At 36.9% G+C, this 18,133-nt stretch overlaps 1 protein-coding gene and 1 non-coding gene across 3 annotated transcripts; both read left to right on the top strand.

Moving 5' to 3' along the window:
- Positions 1-422: 422 nt before the first annotated feature.
- LOC145118002 (small nucleolar RNA R71) lies at positions 423-529 on the top strand. Its single transcript, XR_013712989.1, has one exon. It is a non-coding gene; the product is annotated as a small nucleolar RNA R71 (small nucleolar RNA).
- A 13,547-nt stretch (positions 530-14,076) lies between these two features.
- DOT3 (Phototropic-responsive NPH3 family protein) lies at positions 14,077-17,320 on the top strand. 2 transcript variants are annotated; one of them, XM_079051066.1, is made up of 6 exons: positions 14,077-14,290; positions 14,362-14,431; positions 15,227-16,089; positions 16,172-16,430; positions 16,521-16,649; positions 16,734-17,320. In XM_079051066.1, the coding sequence occupies exons 1-6, from the start codon at positions 14,154-14,156 to the stop codon at positions 17,127-17,129; spliced, it is 1,854 nt and encodes a 617-aa protein (XP_078907192.1). In that variant the 5' UTR covers positions 14,077-14,153; the 3' UTR covers positions 17,130-17,320. The 2 variants fall into 2 exon arrangements, with proteins under 2 accessions (XP_078907192.1, XP_078907191.1); XM_079051065.1 differs by having other exon boundaries at positions 15,191-16,089.
- The last annotated feature ends 813 nt before the right edge of the window (positions 17,321-18,133 follow it).

Raw genomic sequence — 18,133 nt, 5'->3', positions numbered from 1 at the left:
GTAGCCATTCTTTCTTGGGTTTTCGCCAATTGTCATCATACCTATCACCACTTGAATAGCACACTTGTACTTTCCGGTTCCCGTTCTCGTCAAGGTCACAATCTTTGGTGAGGTGGGGCCCTCTAGAGTTTTCACATCCTACTCTAATGGCATGGATGGATTGATCCATCTTAGTCATTCTTCGGTCCATGCTCTCCAATTTTTCCATCATTGCTGCCATGTCATCACTAATAGAATTCACCGCCCCTCGCGTTAAGTCGTTCCTTGGGTTATGATATTCTCTAGAATGCTTAGAGAATTCTTCAATTAGGGCCTTTATCACCGGGGGTGCTTTCTTTGTGAGTGGTCCTTGCGAATCAATGAGTTGCCTGGTTGTCACATTCACTCCATCATAGAAAATGGAGACTTCTTGTTGACTATTTATATCATGGTGTGGGCAGTTCCTTAGTAAGCCTTTGTATCTTTCTCATGCTTCATAAAGTGACTCTCCAGCTTGTTGTTCAAAATTGGCGATGGCTTTCTTCAACTTGGCTATCTTTGAGGGAGGGCAAAATTGGTTTATAAATTCCTCTTTCATTTTAGCCCAAGTAGTGATGGATCCTGGGGGAAGTGATTTCAGCCAATCTTTCGCGGCTCCCTTGAATGTGACTGGTAGCATACGAAGCAAAACAGTATCACGGTTCACATTAGGAACATTAAAGTAGTCGGCTATGTCATTGACCTCGTCAAGATGCTTGTATGTGTCTTCACGATCCTTCCCGAAGAATGGGATTTCCTTAAGTTGAGCAAGTATATGGCCCTTAAGTTCAAAGGTGGCAGTTGCGGGAATCGCGGGTTGCACGAGTCCTGGGTCGGTGTCGGCACACATCCTTTTCTTCCATTCACCCATGGAACCTTCATCGATGTTAGCCGTGGTGTTAGCTAGTTCGCCTTCTATGTCGCTTCCTTCTTCAAATTTGCTTTCTTCCCTTTCGGTTTCGTACTCGGTATCTTCCTTCGTGTTGCTGGATTCTCCAACTTTCTTGCCCTTTTTCTTGCTAAAAACAGATTTGAGATTCTTCAACGGTGAATTCTTCGATGTTGCGGATTCTCCAACGGTTTTGCTTTTGTTTTTCCTTAGAGTAGCTTCCGGGTCTTCAAGTGGGGGAATCAAAGGTGTGCCAACTCCTCTGGTCATAAACGTACTGCAATCAAAACAGAAAACACGCGTAAAAAGAACAAAAATAAACTAAAAACGAAACTGGGAATTCGCCTTAGACTCGTCGAGTAGCTTCGACTGCACTCGGCGAGTTCAAGGTTAAGACAGAAAAAATTTATCAAAAATTAAAAAAATAGCAAAACCTAATGCTTAATCCTAATAACTAAATTACTAAAGCAGTAACTTTGTGCAAGATAAATCTCACACAAAGGATCGATAACACTAGAAATTATAATTAATTTTTGAACCGTTCCCCAGCAACGTCACCAAAAACTTGATGTGTATATAAATGCACTAGTTTTAGTCCTACTTTAAAGATATAATTTAGACACACAAAGGCAGTGGACCTGTCAATTGGTGGTATAATTGAATAAGCAGGGTATCGAACACAGGGAACGGTAATTAAACTAATCACTAGAATTAACTAAAACAAGTAATAAAAGTAAGGGTTTTCTCTAGTTTTGCAAGACTAGAAACTAACACAACTAACTAATATGCTAATAACTAACAGCTAAGCAAGTAAAGACCAACTAAATTCAATGATAAGAAGACTTCTGTTTAGGTTCGATTCATTTACTCCTATGGTTGATTTTATGGAAAGTGCAATGGATTAATTGTTATTGGCTACCGATTAAAGTGATTAGGTTCACATTCGCTATTACCAATCCTTAGAAAACAGATTAATTTAAGTAGTGATCAAGTGATTAAATTAATGAATTCCCTAGTTTATTTATTCGGGTTAAATAAGACTTGTAATTAGCTAATCAAATTAATAATTCAATTAACTTTTTGTTGATGGTTTATCACACAAGCTCACACATTAATTTACCCATTTTCTAGTTAATCCTAGTTTCACATTCGCTATTCCTAGGCACATAACAATGTTTTCACACAAATCATATGAGGTAAGCAATTAAGAGATGTTCATGCAGCTTAATTACTTGCTAATTAACAGAAAATAGTTATGGTGAATGCATAAGGTTCTTTAACAAGCTTAATAAAACATAATTCACCAATAAACAATTAATCCAACCATAAATCAATCCATAGTTGTAAATTTATCTACCCTAAACAGAAGATGAAAATTTTAGCTCATAATCACAGCAGATAGTAGCTCACAAACAATGTCTAATAACTCAAACATGGTTCAAATAAAAGATAAAGTAAAGAGTATACTAAATTTTGCGTTTAATCTCCTTAAAATTGAAGTATAAGGTTGTCTTCATGAACTCCAAAGCTTCAGCAGCACTTCAATCGCAGAGTAATCCCATAGGCTTCCAGAGAGAAATTTTAATTCGGCAATTTGGCTTCTATTTATAGTCTTCAGAAAACAGGGGCTACTCGTCGAGTAGATAACCGACTCGCCGAGTCCCCTTTAGGAATCCGTATACGGCAAGGACTTTGTGTTTTGCTTCGCGAACATTCGTGGGAACTCGTCGAGTAGACGTTCAGACTCGCCGAGTTCTTCAGGATTTTGGCTCTTTTCCTTCTTTCTTCAATTCCCGAGCTTCCGATTGCATCTCCTGCTTCCTTTTGCTTCCGAGCACATTTTTTAGACTGAAAATACAATTTAAACACAATTAAGTACCTTTTGTCCATAAATTGCAATAAATTAGCCAATAAATAATAAAAATTTATACTAAATATATAGCTAAATATGCACATATCAAGACACAAGCACTAGCTTATTTAGGGAAGATGCCTAAAATGCTTTTATGTGCTAAATGATTTGTAATGCTTTATGATGTTATCGTTTGAACCGGATCTATGGTTTGTTTTCGACCGAATCTGTAGACTTTATGTGTTCAGATTTCTAAACGTTTAGTTACGGTATTAGAACTGGCTTATAACTTTTCGGAGTAATACGAAGGATTACGCGTCTAAACCTTCTCTATCTTAAATTTATCGTCTTGAACAACTATTACGGTGTATGGAACGACATGATAAGGACTCGTATCAGATTGAGCAAATGGAGGAAATGAGAAGGATTACGATAGCATATAATACCTATTAGAAGATATCGAAAGATTGGTATCTTACGTTTAGAATGCGCCTGATAAAATAACAGTACGTCTAGAGGAGTACAGTACGTCCAAAGTACACCTTTGATTGGCGGGATGATAAAACGATCGATTTAATTCCTGAAGTTGTCCCATCGTATGGCGTTTCCACCACCAACCGAGTTGAAGAAGAATTTATGATTGAAGATACGCATGAAAGGAGTCCTAGTAGAGTCTAGGGAAAATTTTATGATTGTTTGGACATATTTGTATGTGTTAAAATTGTTTTTGTGATAATAACTTGGAGAACAGCGAGACAATACTTGGGACGAGTATGAGTAGGTGTGAAAGGTAGTAGAGGCCTATACTACCAGAAGCACAGGACTCACACTTGGATCAGGGAAAGTCACAAGATTACCAAGGCGCTAGTAATTGATTCCGTTTTGTTCAAGTATGTCGTTACCATCGTTTCGGTAATGACTAAGAAGATGATTGTTATTCTGACCCTAGTGGTCATATCAAATCGAGTTCGGCTAAGATACATATGTTACATGGTTCAGAGAACCAAGTTCGATGTAGCATCAGACTTAAGTCAGAAGATTGAAGTGAAAGGTAATCGAAGCGATCAATAGAAGTATCGTGATCGTTGTTAAAGTAAGAGCTATTAGCTAGAAGTGCTACGCACTAGAATGTGATTATATCACATTAGAACATGAAGGAAGGAAACTTCCATTCCGGAATTTGACTTTAAAAGACCTGAGTCTAAGCGTTGCATCATACGACATGAGGTCATTAGAACATGACCCATCAGTCTGTCATGATAATCGAAGTAAAGAACTTCTCTTAAGTTAAGTTTGATTAAGAAGAAGTAGGATTGTCCAATAAGGATCGGTTTTGTAACTCGAAGGTTACAATTGAAAGTCCAACATAGTACGAAGAGCAGGTACAAGATTGAGCACTGTCAGCAGTTAAGAAGTCCAAGAGCTAGATATTCATTCGAAGGAACATAGGAGTTACGATTATTACCTAGGATGAAAAGATAACGTATGGAGTCATTATACAAGCCCTGTTTCGTTGATGATTTCGGGACGTAATCATCCTAAGGGGGAGATAATTGTAACGCCCGCAGATTTGGACTAGTCAACTTAGAGACAATAAGCGTCAAAAATGACTTTTTGATGGAATATTATTTAGACTAAATAATCTTAACCAAGTTATAGTATATTTCACAAGGGTTTCGTACATATAAAGAACACCGAAATCCGAGTTATAACGAAGAAGTTATGACCCGTCGAAGTTTTACGGCACGACACCGCGTAACGTTATTAGTGAATTTTTGATAAATTAATTTTTAGCCTTAGAGATCTAAACAAAAGTCATATTATACGTTAAACCGAGAAGGTGCATAAAAAGAACGTCCAAATTTGACTTCGTATGAGGAAGTTATGATTTTTCTAAGATTTAGCATAACAGTGCACAACCCAGAATTCGAATTTTAGATTGATCGATTTTTATCCAACACAAACTAAATGAGAATTGAAGATCTCATTAATAGGAGCTCAAAGATAAAAATACAGTCGAAAACGGAGTCTGTATGTAGAAGTTATGAATTTTACACGGTCGTTAACAGTGTAATCACCTCATACTGTTAAATTTAAAATCGGTCGAGAATTAGCCGATTGAGTCAAAAGGGGAGTTGTAGATCTTGTCAATACCTACGTGTGGATATAAAGAACGTCGAAAACGGAGCTCGTATGAAGAAGTTATGGAATTTAGAAGTCGGAAGAGTACTGCTGCGAAAGAGGTGGCGTGACTTAATCTGGACCATTGCTTTCTCCCCACGCCTTGCCACCAGAAGGTGACATGTGGCACCAACTCGATGAGTTGGAGGCTCAAACTCGACGAGTTGGTCCATTTTCCAGCCTATAAATAGGATGCGAGAGCACCCCATTTTCCTCATACCTTAACCCTTCTCTCTCTCTCTCTAACTTCTCTCTAAACCTCTCCCAAATCCCTAGTAACTCCTAATTTCTAGAGGAAAGCCCCGGAGCGCTAGAAGGCTCCGAGAAGAAGAGCTTTGGGCTCGGAAGTTTTGCCCCTGCAGAGCCTGGATCCTAGCCAAACCTCCCGGTAAGTGAGTTATGCTTACCCTACTTCAAGTATAGCTTATGTTTAAGTTCAATATCGTTATTATGAACTTCTAAACAATAAATATATTATAAAATATAATATACAAAGTGTTATTATAATATCTTTTAACTACTCGCGATACAGGGAATCTGGTTTGAAGGGTCACATAGGGTTGTTGGATTTCAGAAGTGCTATAATGCAAAAATGGTCCTGCCCTCCGGTGTTTCATGTCTGGCCCCTGTCTGTACATAGTGGTTGAAAAGTATTGTTAACACTTATAAAACAATATCGCTCGTAAATAGTTGCTATAAATCTTAAACAAAAATCTAGCGGTAATGATATTAGGTTTCGCCGAAGGAAAATAGAATTGTTAGAAGCGAAGCGTTGCCCGAGTTTGGAATCATCACTTTAACAAGTGAGTGCATAGTTACTTTCATCTTACACATAGATATGAAGTATTTAATATAAATTACGTACTCTGTGTGTATATTATTTGTGTTCCTGATATCAATGCTGGATGAACGAATTATACATGTTTTAAATGATTTAAATTGTATATGTATTTTATATCTACAAATATGTTGGGTAGAACATGGGTAGATGAATGAAGAGGGGTGAAAGATGATATAGATGAATATTGGCAGCTGCGCCACAACCTGTAGATGTTTTTAAAGTACGATGTACTCTAAACATCCTAGCAGTTGCGCCTAATGGATAATATCGAAACTGAGCTAATTGAGAACATCATAATCCTGGCAGCTGCGCCTAAATGATAATATCGGCAGCTGCGCCTAAATGATAATATTGGCAACTGTGCCATAGGTAACGACGGACTTCGTGCCTATTTCTTAGGATATTCCTTAGGAATGAATGGATGAAGGATAGTTGATTCTTAGGGTAGATCCTTAAGAAATAAAGAAGATAATGGGGATGGGTAATTGGGTTAGTTGTGTGACTATGAAACATAATAACTTTATTATTGTGGGTTGAAAACTCTATGTGCTCACCAGGTTTCCCAACCTGACCCACTCAGTTTATTTGTATCACAAGTGTCGATACGAAGCTACATTACACTTAGAGATTAAAGGAGATGTAAACCACTAGTGTAAATGAATGTAAGGTATGTTTATGCTTATGTTTCTGTATTGACGATGACATCCCAAAGTTTTAATATAAACAAAAGTACATTTCTTTGGAAATGCTTTGATAACATATTTATCATGTTTTCTGGGAACAAATTCCGCAATATTATCTTTTAAAATGAATACTCTGATTTTCAAATAAGGATAAATAAAATTTTTAAAATGACCGTGAATTTGGGGATGTCACAAGGCGGTACGCCAAAATCGTACTGAGGGCTTGATGGTATTTCAATCTGATGACTGATCTAGTCAGTGAGCAAGCCAGACATAAGATGTGGGCCCCAAGGGCTAGCCAGACTTATGCCGAGGGCTCAGGGGTAATCCAGTATTTTAGTTGTGGAGTCATTGCATGTTGTTATTGTATATGTTATTTGGTTATGTGTTGGTACTTTGGGAAACTCACTAAGCATTGGCTTACAGTTTTGGGTTATGTTTTAGGTACTTCAGATGACTGCGGGAAGGCGAAGGCGTGACCGTACACATCCTTTGTTTATGATCTATGATTTTGGGAAACTCTGATGAAGGAAATGTTTTGAAAACTATTCTGTAAACACTTTATGGGTTTGGGGTTGTATTTAAAAAGTTTAAATTTATCATGATTTTTATGGATGTTACAACAATTAAAGTACCAAGAAGAAAGCACATCTGAATAGACTCTCAGAATATTTAAATAGTTTTCAAACAAACGCCCTCTCATCAATTTGACAGTGTTTGAGAGTCAATTAATCATGAAAGTTGAGTTTATTTTTTCTGGAAATACCTGCAAATCGATAGAACACAGGGCCTTATGTTATATTTTAATTCAATTTTACATTGAATTGAAGTTAGTGTATTTACATAAAGGAAGTGCTCATTATAGTGATAACTAACTTACTAACAATAAAAATTCAAGCTTAGTTATATTTTAATAATTTTGTTGGAACATCACTTGATTCAAGTAATATAATTATTTATTATTTCATTTCTTAAATGATTTAAAAAAAGGAAAAAACATTGTATTTCTTATTTTATTTTATTTTAAAAAGTTTTTACCTTTAGCATCAATGATTTGTTCCTGCTGGGCGTCTCCATATATATAGTATACAACGATGTATGTTTCACAGTGCGTAACAATAACAATAGTTAGCCAAATACTCCTGCACAAACAAAAAAACATCACAAACTATATTTGAAGACTAATTTCATAGCATCTAGTGAGCATTACTAAGTAAATAATGAAAGATATAGAAAAAAGAAAATCAAAATTAAGACCATTTTGGTTAGTTAATTGATAAAAGTATACCAAGAAAATCATAATTCCAATAACAATCACTATAACAAAAGAAATGTTTATAGGGAATGGACGAATTATAAGTTCATTCGTCCGGAATAAAGACACAAAACGTGTTTACTAAACCTAATCACACACATTCTGATGTGTACCCGTAAGTTTAAAACCCAAGAAAATTAAAATGCAACTGACCTTGGCATTAAATCGAGTACCTTGTGTGCATAGCCACAAAAAGAAAAATCATTGATTCAAGTAATGGACTTTTCATCATAACGTATCATAACAACAATTACCATAGAAGGAATGATATGTTAGGATGGATGAAAATCCCAACCGATGGAAGAGTGGTCTTGTTCTCTTTTGCAATAAAAAAAAATAAGAAACATAAACAATCAAAATGTGAGAAAAAATGACATAATGAGGGTCTTACAAAATATGTAAGAAAATTATGAATTGTAGAGTATTGATATGTACCAAATACATGCAATCATCATTCCCCCATGACATGATAACATTCTCAAGCCCACATCCTTGTGACTAAATTCCATATTTGGAATTGTAAGTGTCTCAGATTATGTGCATCAAAAAACAATTACACAAAAAGAGACAGTTTTACCCCTCCCTAGCTGGTAGCCCTTGAATTTGAAGGAAATTTTTTACTATACAACCCATTAAATCAACAATAATCAATCATGTAGAAGTATGCAAGAAGCAAGACCTACTTCAGATGCATTAAGGTCAGGCTAGGGGCAGCAGAGACCAATTTTATAAAGTCTATTCTTATCAAAATAACATTTTGGTAGCCCCTTAAAACAAAAAGAATAAAAAAATGAGGTAAGCCAATTGATAAAGTGAAAAACACAACACAACGTCAATTTTATGAAATAGTTCATAACTGCACCGCCACCAGTATAGTATATTCCGTATGATGCAAGTGAACTGGTTGAAGATGGAAAAAGTTTCGAGAAAGAGACGATGAAGGATGGTGAAAGTCCGACCTGAAAGTTATAATGAAGATGAAAAAGATGAATGATTTTAGAACATTTCTTACCATTAAACAAAATAAAAGCCAAAATGAAAAATTGGTTGATACCTAATTACTCCCAAAATTATCGATTCAGTAATGTTGTAGATCTTCACTTCTGACCAATCGATTACTGCAATTGAAGAAAACATGAAACCAAAGATGACGAAAACCTTTTCTTGTAATCAGAAGAGAGAGAGAGAGAGAGAGAGAGAGAGGGAGAGAGAGGCAGCAGAGTTTGAAAGCCTCCAACCGTTGTTCCTCCCTAATCGATAGAGATGAATTTCTATGATGAAGAAGTAAGCATCTAACTACTGCTCTCCACCACCAACCCTTCAAAGCAAATAGGGAAAAATCGACCATCAGTTCAAAAATGGAATAGATATGGAGTTGGTGGTGTGGTGGAGTGGGAACATCGACAAAAGTGTCTATGGGCGGTGGAGAGAGATGGAGGTTTTTGGAGAGGGGGAACATCGACATAAGTGTTTATGGGCGGTGGGTTGTCTGAGGACATAACGCGTAGTGCGCCAGCAACAAAGAAACAAAAAAAATTAAAAAAAAAATTCCACCAATGGCATTATGGAACTGTTCCTAAGGGAGTAATATGAAAACCCTAAAAACGGAAGGACAAAATATGAAAAGATGTAAATAGGTGGACTAAAGATGCCAAAAACCCACAACGTTCACTATTCATAAGAGTGAACTTCTTTAATATATATATATATATATATATATATATATATATATATATATATACATATATGTGTGTGTGTGTGTTTGTACACCATGGCTGCTGTTATGGGTCGTGGACATGGGGGTAATGGAGCTGAGGACCCACTTTTCCCAGACGGTAGAGTTGCTGGTCATCATGAGCATGATGGTAAGTCTTATTATGAATTTTTATTTACTATTTTTATTCACTTATTATAAAATACCGTTTCTAATAATTTTAATTATATTTGTAGTTGGGCCACACAGGAGAGTCCAAGGAAAAGCGAAAAACATTAAGCTCGAAAAAACGCTCTTACGAAATAAGGGCAAACAGATTGACATGTGCTATGATAGGGATACGCCATTTGACCCCGTGGGAGAAGAGAAGGACATGTTTGCACACGAAATTGGGAAAATAATGTGGCGGATGATCCCTTGTGATAAATGGACTTGGAAAATAGTTTCCCCCGCAATAAAGGATACCGTAAAACAACATTTAGGGGTAAATTATCTATATAAGAATATTTTATATGCTTAACTAAGACTGGTTTTTACTTGGCTAACTTTTTTGTTTTTGTTTTTGTAGACAAAGTTTGATTTGGATGGTATGTCCCGGGATCTAGACGTTGCTATGCTGTTAGAAAGTTTTGAAGCGGCTGTGTTAAAAAGTTATTGAGAGCGTAAAACTGATGCAAAATAATATTTTTTGGAAGTCGGAAGGTATGAGGATATCCCGAGAGGATTATTCAACCCCCACATGATATGGAGGTTGAAAATTGGAGAAAAGAAGTTGAGAATTTCCAAACGCCTGAACACAAAGCTGCTTCTGAAAGGAACAAAAAAGTTTGTGACATGCAAACGATCGTGGACCGTGGGGGGTCGAGCTCGTATAGTAGTACTTGCTATAAGAAGGTAACGTACGATATATTTAATTATTTATTTAACATATAATCTAATTTTTAATGTTAAACAGAATCTGAAGAGAGTGGAAACGTTTCGCAAAGCACATGCTGATAATAATGATGTATTTGTTACTGTCGAGGCGGATGATGAATACACAAGTATTTAATTATAATTTCATCATATAATTAAGTATTTATTTATACTTAATTGGTGGTAGAGCTCTTAAAATAAACACAAGGGCTAGAAGGTGAAAGAGAGTTAACACCCGCTCAAAAAAGAGCTACTTTCAAGAGAGTATTAGGTGAACGGCGTGACCATATCAGAGGCATCGGCCGAAAACCTTCTGCTATCCCGCCGATTGCACAACCATCGCAGCCACCACCACAGTTATCGCAGCCATCACAAGCAAAACAAGATTATTTAATTTCAATAAATGCATGTTGATTTGGTAATTTTGGTTTGTGGTGATTATTTGGTAATTGGTTTTTTGTCCCAAGTGCAAGAAATAGCCATGTACTTTGGTTTTTTGTCTTAGTTTAAAAAATGGCAATGTACTTTGGCATCAATAAATGCATGTTGATTTGGTAATTGTGTTTTTGTCCCAAGTGCAAGAAATAGTAATGTACTTTTGGTATTTCTTGTATTTAAGTGCAATAAATAGCAATGTACTTTTATATTTCTTGTATTTAAGGTTCTTTAGCACAAAAATAGTAGATTATTTAATTTTAAAGTCTTATGTATCTATATAATGATCAATAAATGCATGTTGATTTGGTAATTGTGTTTATGTTTTAAGTGCAAGAAATAGCAATGTACTTTGGTTTTTTATCCCTAGTTTAAAAATAGCAATGTACTTTGCCATCAATATGTAACGCCCCATTCCTGGTATGTGCTTTAATAAAGTAATTTTTCATTTCTTAAGGGGTACTCGACGAGTCTGTAGCCCGACTCGTCGAGTAGAGACGGGATGATCACGCAATTTAAGTTGGCTACTCGGCGAGTCCATATGAAGGGACTCGGCGAGTCTGCCTGTCTGGATGAAGCCCTAATTTCAAGGGTTTGTACCCTATATAAACGTCATTATAGCCTCCCACCCCAGCCTCCAGCACCCTTAGAGCATTTCCCCTGTAAACCCTAGCCCCCATTGTTGAGCTTGAGTGTGTTTGTGCTAGTTTGGAAGCTTTGGAAGAGAAGGAAGGAAAGAAGGTCCATAGAAAAGAAAAGAGATCCAAGAGTTAGCCTCCATCTGTTTCTCATTCAGGTAATAAAGTTATTACCTTGTGTATTCCTCCATTAAACCCTCTTTTATGCTTGTTATGTCTTCCATGGAGCCTTATAGGATTCAAAACTTGAGATATGGACTTTCCTTTGGATGGAAACCTTAGATCTGGACTTTATTCAACTCCAGAAGCTCATTATAGCCACCTTTATGCAATCATGGCCTTGTTCCAAACCCTAGGTGCTTAGTACTTGATGCTTTTGGGTATTTTAGCCTCATACCCTTGTGCATGCATGTAAAGTTGGAAACTTTACGTGTAAAACCGGTCCTAGAAGCTCAGATCTATGATTTGGAAGCACTGAAATCGATTAGAATCGACTGTATAGTAATAACATGCTTGGGACTCGGCGAGTTGTTCTTCAGGCTCGACGAGTTGTTCTTATGACTCGGCGAGTCGCAGACTGGACGTGTTCATATGATGAAGGAGAACTCGACGATTTGTTCATACAACTCGGCGAGTCGGATGAAGTTAGACTTGTTGTATGTATCGAAGAGGAACTCGTCGAGTCTTTGCCAAACTCGACAAGTAGAAGCGAGTATATGACTAGAACGGATGAAAGGGACTCGGCGAGTTGGCGGCCCTACTCGGCGAGTCCGGTCAACCAGGAAGTTGACTTTGACCAGGAAGTTGACTCTGACCAGGGGTAAAATAGTCATTTTACCCTGAGATTAGTTATCTGTAATTGATTTAGTGTTTATGGGATTTGTAGCCGGGGAGTTCCGGAGCAGCAGTCAGACAGTCTCAGATTTAGCACCTCAGCAGCCAGCGTTACGAGGTGAGTTTCCTTCCAGTAGGAACGGGTCTACAGCCACAATGCCGACCCGTTTAGTTAGCAGTAGTTCCAGACTTCGGTCTGATGCAATAGTTCAGTGTGCTTGATGTCTTTGTGATTCAAGCATGTTTTTGTGATATGAGTTCCGGACTTCGGTCCGATGCAGTATGCAGTATATGTGTTTATGCCAGTAGTTATGATTATGCTATGCTATGTTCAGTTAGTTCCGGACTTCGGTCCGATGCCGAGCGGGGCCCAAGCTAGTTCCGGACTTCGGTCCGATGCCGGGCGGGGCCCGATGAAGTGGGCGGGGCCCAGTATTTGCTTACATGTCATTGTATGGTATGTGGTAGTTTGGGGAACTCACTAAGCTTTGTGCTTACAGCTTCAGTTTTTGGTTTCAGGTACTTCCGCAAGTAAGGGGAAGAGCTCGGGATGATGGCATGGCACACACCACAGCTTCAGTTTTATCCTGGGAGTTTTATTCAGATATTTTGATATGATTGATACAGTATTTGTTTGACACAGTTACTTGACTTTTGAGTTACTCATTTTATGGTTCTTATTATGTTTGACATTCGACGATGTGACTTTTAGTAATATTAAAACAAAAATTTGTGGGTCGTATTTTGGGATGTTTCACAATAAATGCATGTTGATTTGGTAGTTGTGTTTTTGCCCCAAGTGCAAGAAAAAGGAATATACTTTTGGTATTTATTGTATTTAAGTGCAAGAAATAGCAATATACTTTGGTGGTTTTTGTTTATGTTTGATAATTTAACTTATAAGTTTATATATGTTTTATTTATTATATAGTTGGAAAATCTTCGGGCAATGCTCAACGACCCGGCATGTAGGGATGAGCTTTATGGGTTTTTTCATCTGGGGAAATATCAAGGAGGAAACGACGGGAACAGAAATGATGGTTCGTCAGATAATTAGTTTGTTTTTTGTATGTTACACTTGTCGTGACACTTTGGTACTAGCTTGTTGTAATTATAAAACTTTGGTTGTTTATTTTGGTATGAAATTAATTATATATCATGTCGTTACACTATTTGGTATCTAATCTAATATTATGTATTTTTTTCTACATTTAATGTCGTTTTATATCGTTTTTTTTTTTTTTGCATCAAAATCGTTGATTAAAAAAAATTAAAATTGTTATTACCAGCGACGAAGGAATTACCAGCGACAATATCATTAGCGGCGACATGGGTATTACCGGCGACATTTTGAGCAATAGCGACATAGCAGTAGCGACGACTTTTACCGGCGACTTCCTTAGTCTTTAGCGGCGACTTTTGTCGCCGCTAATTCTGGTTTTTCTTGTAGTGTAATTCGAGAACGTGCCGGTTGAGGTGGCTTTTGGCACCCCTCGGCACCACTGCCTTGGGTATTAGCTTATTAAAAGAGTATGAAAGCCACAAAGTGATAGTGGTGTGCTATGGATACACGTTGTTAGTATGTGACTTGTGGTGGCCTAATGCCCAGACATTCTGTTTGTTGCATTCACTTGTTGCATTCTCATAATTAATACCGTCCAACCAACTCCTTCAACACCACAAACTTTTCTCCAACATTAATAATTATAAGTCCCACATAGCGTACACATGATATTAAATCAAAAAAAAAAAAAAAAAAAAATGAAATTTGCAAGTCTTACAAAACCCTGGATCAGTACAAGTCCTATAAAACCCAACCATACGAAGAGACAATCCCCATGCACAGTTCTGTTTTAATGGCTCATCCACATTGCCCTGAGATCGATGACGCTGCCCCAATGCAACACCATAACTTGGTGGTTCCTTTAACGCCAACTTCTATAGCAGAAAGCTTCGAGAAAAAAGGCCATTCATGGTAACAAACTCATCATAATATATTGTTTTCAATTCTTTTCTTTTACATGAGTTTTCTTCTCGCGTGCGCAGGTTTGCCGTATCTCAACTTCCATCAGATTTAACCGTAAAAGTTGATGACATCACATTTTACGTTCACAAGGTAAGCAAAAATAAACACATGCAAGTATATTATAGAGCAAGATCTAACTCATTTCCATATATTGGACAAAATCTTTATCCTGCACAATGTTTTTACTGTCCGTGGATGTGAAATTAATACATTCTTAAAACTCGTTGTTTTATCATCTTTGAGTGTTGGACACGCACAGTATTTGTAGGCCACAAATTGACTTTGGTTGGAGGAAGAGATGCCAGAATTTTACAGCAATCTTACTAAATATATATAAACCACCCTCTGCACACATTAAAACAAAGAAGACTAGTCTTTAATAGCTTCGATCTAATCAAATAACTAATTGACATTTACCTAATGAAACGCAAAAGGCTCAAAACTAAATGCCGTTATGTACATCGTCACATAGTTGGTCGTAACTTTATGTAGGAAATTCCAAAAATTTCATGGCAAGGTTCATTGGAAAGGTGACTTTCACACTCTCCAGCCAAATCAACCTATAGTACTAAACAATATCAAATTACGGAAAGAAACTCAAATGACTTAAAATTAGATGCTTTCATGTACAACGAGAGTCATAACTTGATGTAGTGAATTTTAAATGATTCAACGCAAGGCTCAATGAAAAGCCGACTTCAATAGCTTATTTTAGTAGGAAAACAAGTAAAATGGTTACCATTAAACTTCCAAATGCTACATTTATATATTGTGGACCGTTTTGAGACCGAGTCACATTTAATTCTCTACTAGAGATAATAGTTACTACACTCTGTGATGTATATTCAGTATCCGCTGCTTTCAAGATGCGCTTATGTAGGACAGATTGATCTACAACCTTCAATATCAAACAAGGATTACGAGCTGAAGTTACAAAACTTTCCAGGTGGAGCAGAAACGTTTGAAATCGTCCTGAAATTTTGCTACGGTCTTCCAGTATCTTTAAACCCCAGAAACGCAGCTCCATTAAGATGTGCAGCGGAATTCCTAGACATGACTGAGGAATTAGAAGATGGAAACCTTATCTCTAAAACCGAATCTTTCCTCACTTTGGTAGTGTTTTCTTCATGGAAGGACTCAATTACTGTCCTAAAGTCGTGTGAAAATCTCTCTCCATGGGCTGAAAATCTCCAGATTGTAAGAAGATGTTGTGATTCAATCGCTTGGGCTGCTGAAGGAAACTTTACGACAATAGAAACTGCCAGTGAACAAAGCCGGTGGTTAAATGATGTTGCCACTCTCCGTATTGATATTTTTTTGAAGATTATAACATCAATGACGCTGAAAGGACTTAGACCGGATCTCCTAGGTTCATGCATCATGATATATGCCGAAAAATGGTTGCTAGGAACTGATCATGGAGACATTGAACCATCGAAAAGATATACCAACGGAAAAAATGAGCTGCAATGGAGTATTCTGCCAGGTCGGAGTCCTGAATTGGAATTGGGACAGTATCAAGAGCAACGAAGGATCATAGAGAGCCTGGTGAGCATATTACCCCATCAGAAAGACGCCATTTCTTGCAAGTTTTTGTTGTGGATGTTGAAAATGGCTATGGTTTATTCAGTGTCACCAGCTTTTGTTTCCGAGCTTGAGAAAAGAATCGGAATGGTTATGGAAAATGCTAGTGTGTACGATCTTCTGATACCTGGATACACGACAGGAGAACAAGGAAAGCAAGTGAAGTGAGCTTTCAAACCTTTTTTTCTTTCCTTCGTTGATTTATTATATACTAGTATTACTTTCTTTGATCAAGTTTTTGTACAGATCTACCGCAGAGCAGACTTTATACAACGTCGATTCTGTGCAAAGGATATTGGAATATTACTTGATGCATGGACAGCAGCAGAAAATACAAGGTCATGATAAAGCAAGTATTAGTAAACTGTTAGATAATTACCTTGCGGAAATAGCAGGAGACCCAAACCTTTCTGCGACCAAGTTTCAGGTGATTGCTGAATCATTACCAGATAATGCTCGACTTTGTGACGATGGACTCTACCGAGCAATTGATATATATCTGAAGGTGCCATATGTTAATTATTGGTTCACTTTTATCCTTTTTCTCAAGATGGAACTTGCTTCCGGAACTGTTATATATTTATTTTGTAACCAGGCACATCCTTCGCTCTCTGAACATGACAGAAGAAGATTATGCAGGGCGATGGAATGTCAAAAGCTTTCAATCGATGCATGCACACATGCTGCACGAAATGATCGACTGCCTTTAAGAACAGTTATGCAGGTAACTATTAAGCTATTAATTGTAGAATTCGATTGCAATGTTTAAAATATCTGTATGTAAACTCTAAAAGAAAAACCAAATCAGGTATTGCTTGCGGAGCAATTAAAGCTGAGGGAAGAAATGCACAAGAAGCGGTTAACAGGAAACGATGATTCTTCAGAGCAGGAAGACGACGGCGCTTCTCCAAAAGAAGAAATTAAAATGCTCAAAGTAGAACTGGAAAAGATGATGGATTTAATAAAAGAACTTCAAAAGGACTACACAAATTTACAACAAGATTGTGAAAAGATGAGAAATAAGCAGAATGCTTTGTCGGGTTGGATTTTAGGATGGCATAAGATCAAAAGATCTACATTGTTTCAAGGGAGATTCGATACAAATGAAAATAGAGATGGAAAAGTGAAAGATAGAGAGGGAAAAGAAAAAGAAAAGAGAATCAGTTCTATGCTTAGATTAAAAAGAAGGCAATCCATGTCCTGAATGGTAAATCAATAACTCTACTCAAACTTTATCTATGTAATCCGTAGAGCCCGTGGCCACCCTCAATTGTTGAAGATGATTTTCTCTCTCCTCCACGTATTATTGTAATCCCTCTATATCTTTTCATATAGTCAACTTTAGTTTAATATATATTAGTGGCTTGTCTTTTTAACACAAAGTTTCTATCAAAACTCATGTTTTCTTGGTGGCTCTATTTGCTTCTTTTTATCATCTTTTTTCTTATAAAAAATGGTATTTTTCAAAACCTTTTGCCCAAATCAATTTCTCTCATAGCCCGACAAAGGGTTCTTAAATCGATTTTTTCCCCTCGTGTTATATAATTATAATATATATGCCAAGATCAATTTTACCCCTTCGACTTTCAAAGTCATAATCGATTATTTATCCCCAAATATATGTTCATATTATTTGATTTTGCACACAACATTCACCAGGTTATATTCGATTATCCCACATGCTTTCAACGAAGTATGTTTTTTGTTTTAGATTGTGATACCAAGTTTTCTTTATGGAAATATACGATTGGGGGGGTGGGGGGGGGGGGGGGGGGGGGGGTTGTATTAGTGGCTTTGTACTAGATGCTTTTGTAACCAATAGACAAGCTAATGTTCAAAAGAAGATGGATATTTGGAATTATATATAATCCATGAGATTTCATTGTAGACCGAACTCTTTTAGAGTTTCCGACCATTGTCCTTTTAGTTGATGTATTTATTATGGATATTGCTTCGTATGATCCATAACTTTTGAAATATACTCTATGTTTTTAGAGGATTTCGGTTTAGAAAGTAGTGGGATCTCAAGATCCTGTCACTCATTCGTTGAAGAAAATCAACTTGAAAGTCGAATTTTTCAAGCATTTAAATCAATATCGTATGGTATTTTTGTACATTTGATACCATAATATATTTAGAGCATTTGATGCCATAAAGTATTTTGATGTATTTTACTATTAGGAGGGGTATAGAGACCGGCATTTCCAT

The sequence above is a fragment of the Lactuca virosa genome, chromosome 5 (genome assembly GCF_052849685.1).
Source record: "Lactuca virosa cultivar CGN04683 chromosome 5, Lactuca_virosa_CGN04683_v6, whole genome shotgun sequence".
In the NCBI taxonomy this organism is placed as follows: Eukaryota; Viridiplantae; Streptophyta; class Magnoliopsida; order Asterales; family Asteraceae; genus Lactuca; species Lactuca virosa.
This window is presented reverse-complemented; position numbering and strand designations above follow the sequence as displayed.

Excerpts from the sequence above, each read along its gene's own strand:
- DOT3 (XM_079051065.1), top strand. The coding sequence starts at position 14,154 with ATGCACAGTTCTGTTTTAATGGCTCATCCACATTGCCCTGAGATCGAT. Across the intron at positions 14,432-15,190 it reads TCACATTTTACGTTCACAAG|TATCCGCTGCTTTCAAGATG; the intron begins GTAAGCAAAAAT and ends ATGTATATTCAG. Across the intron at positions 16,431-16,520 it reads CAATTGATATATATCTGAAG|GCACATCCTTCGCTCTCTGA; the intron begins GTGCCATATGTT and ends TTTTGTAACCAG.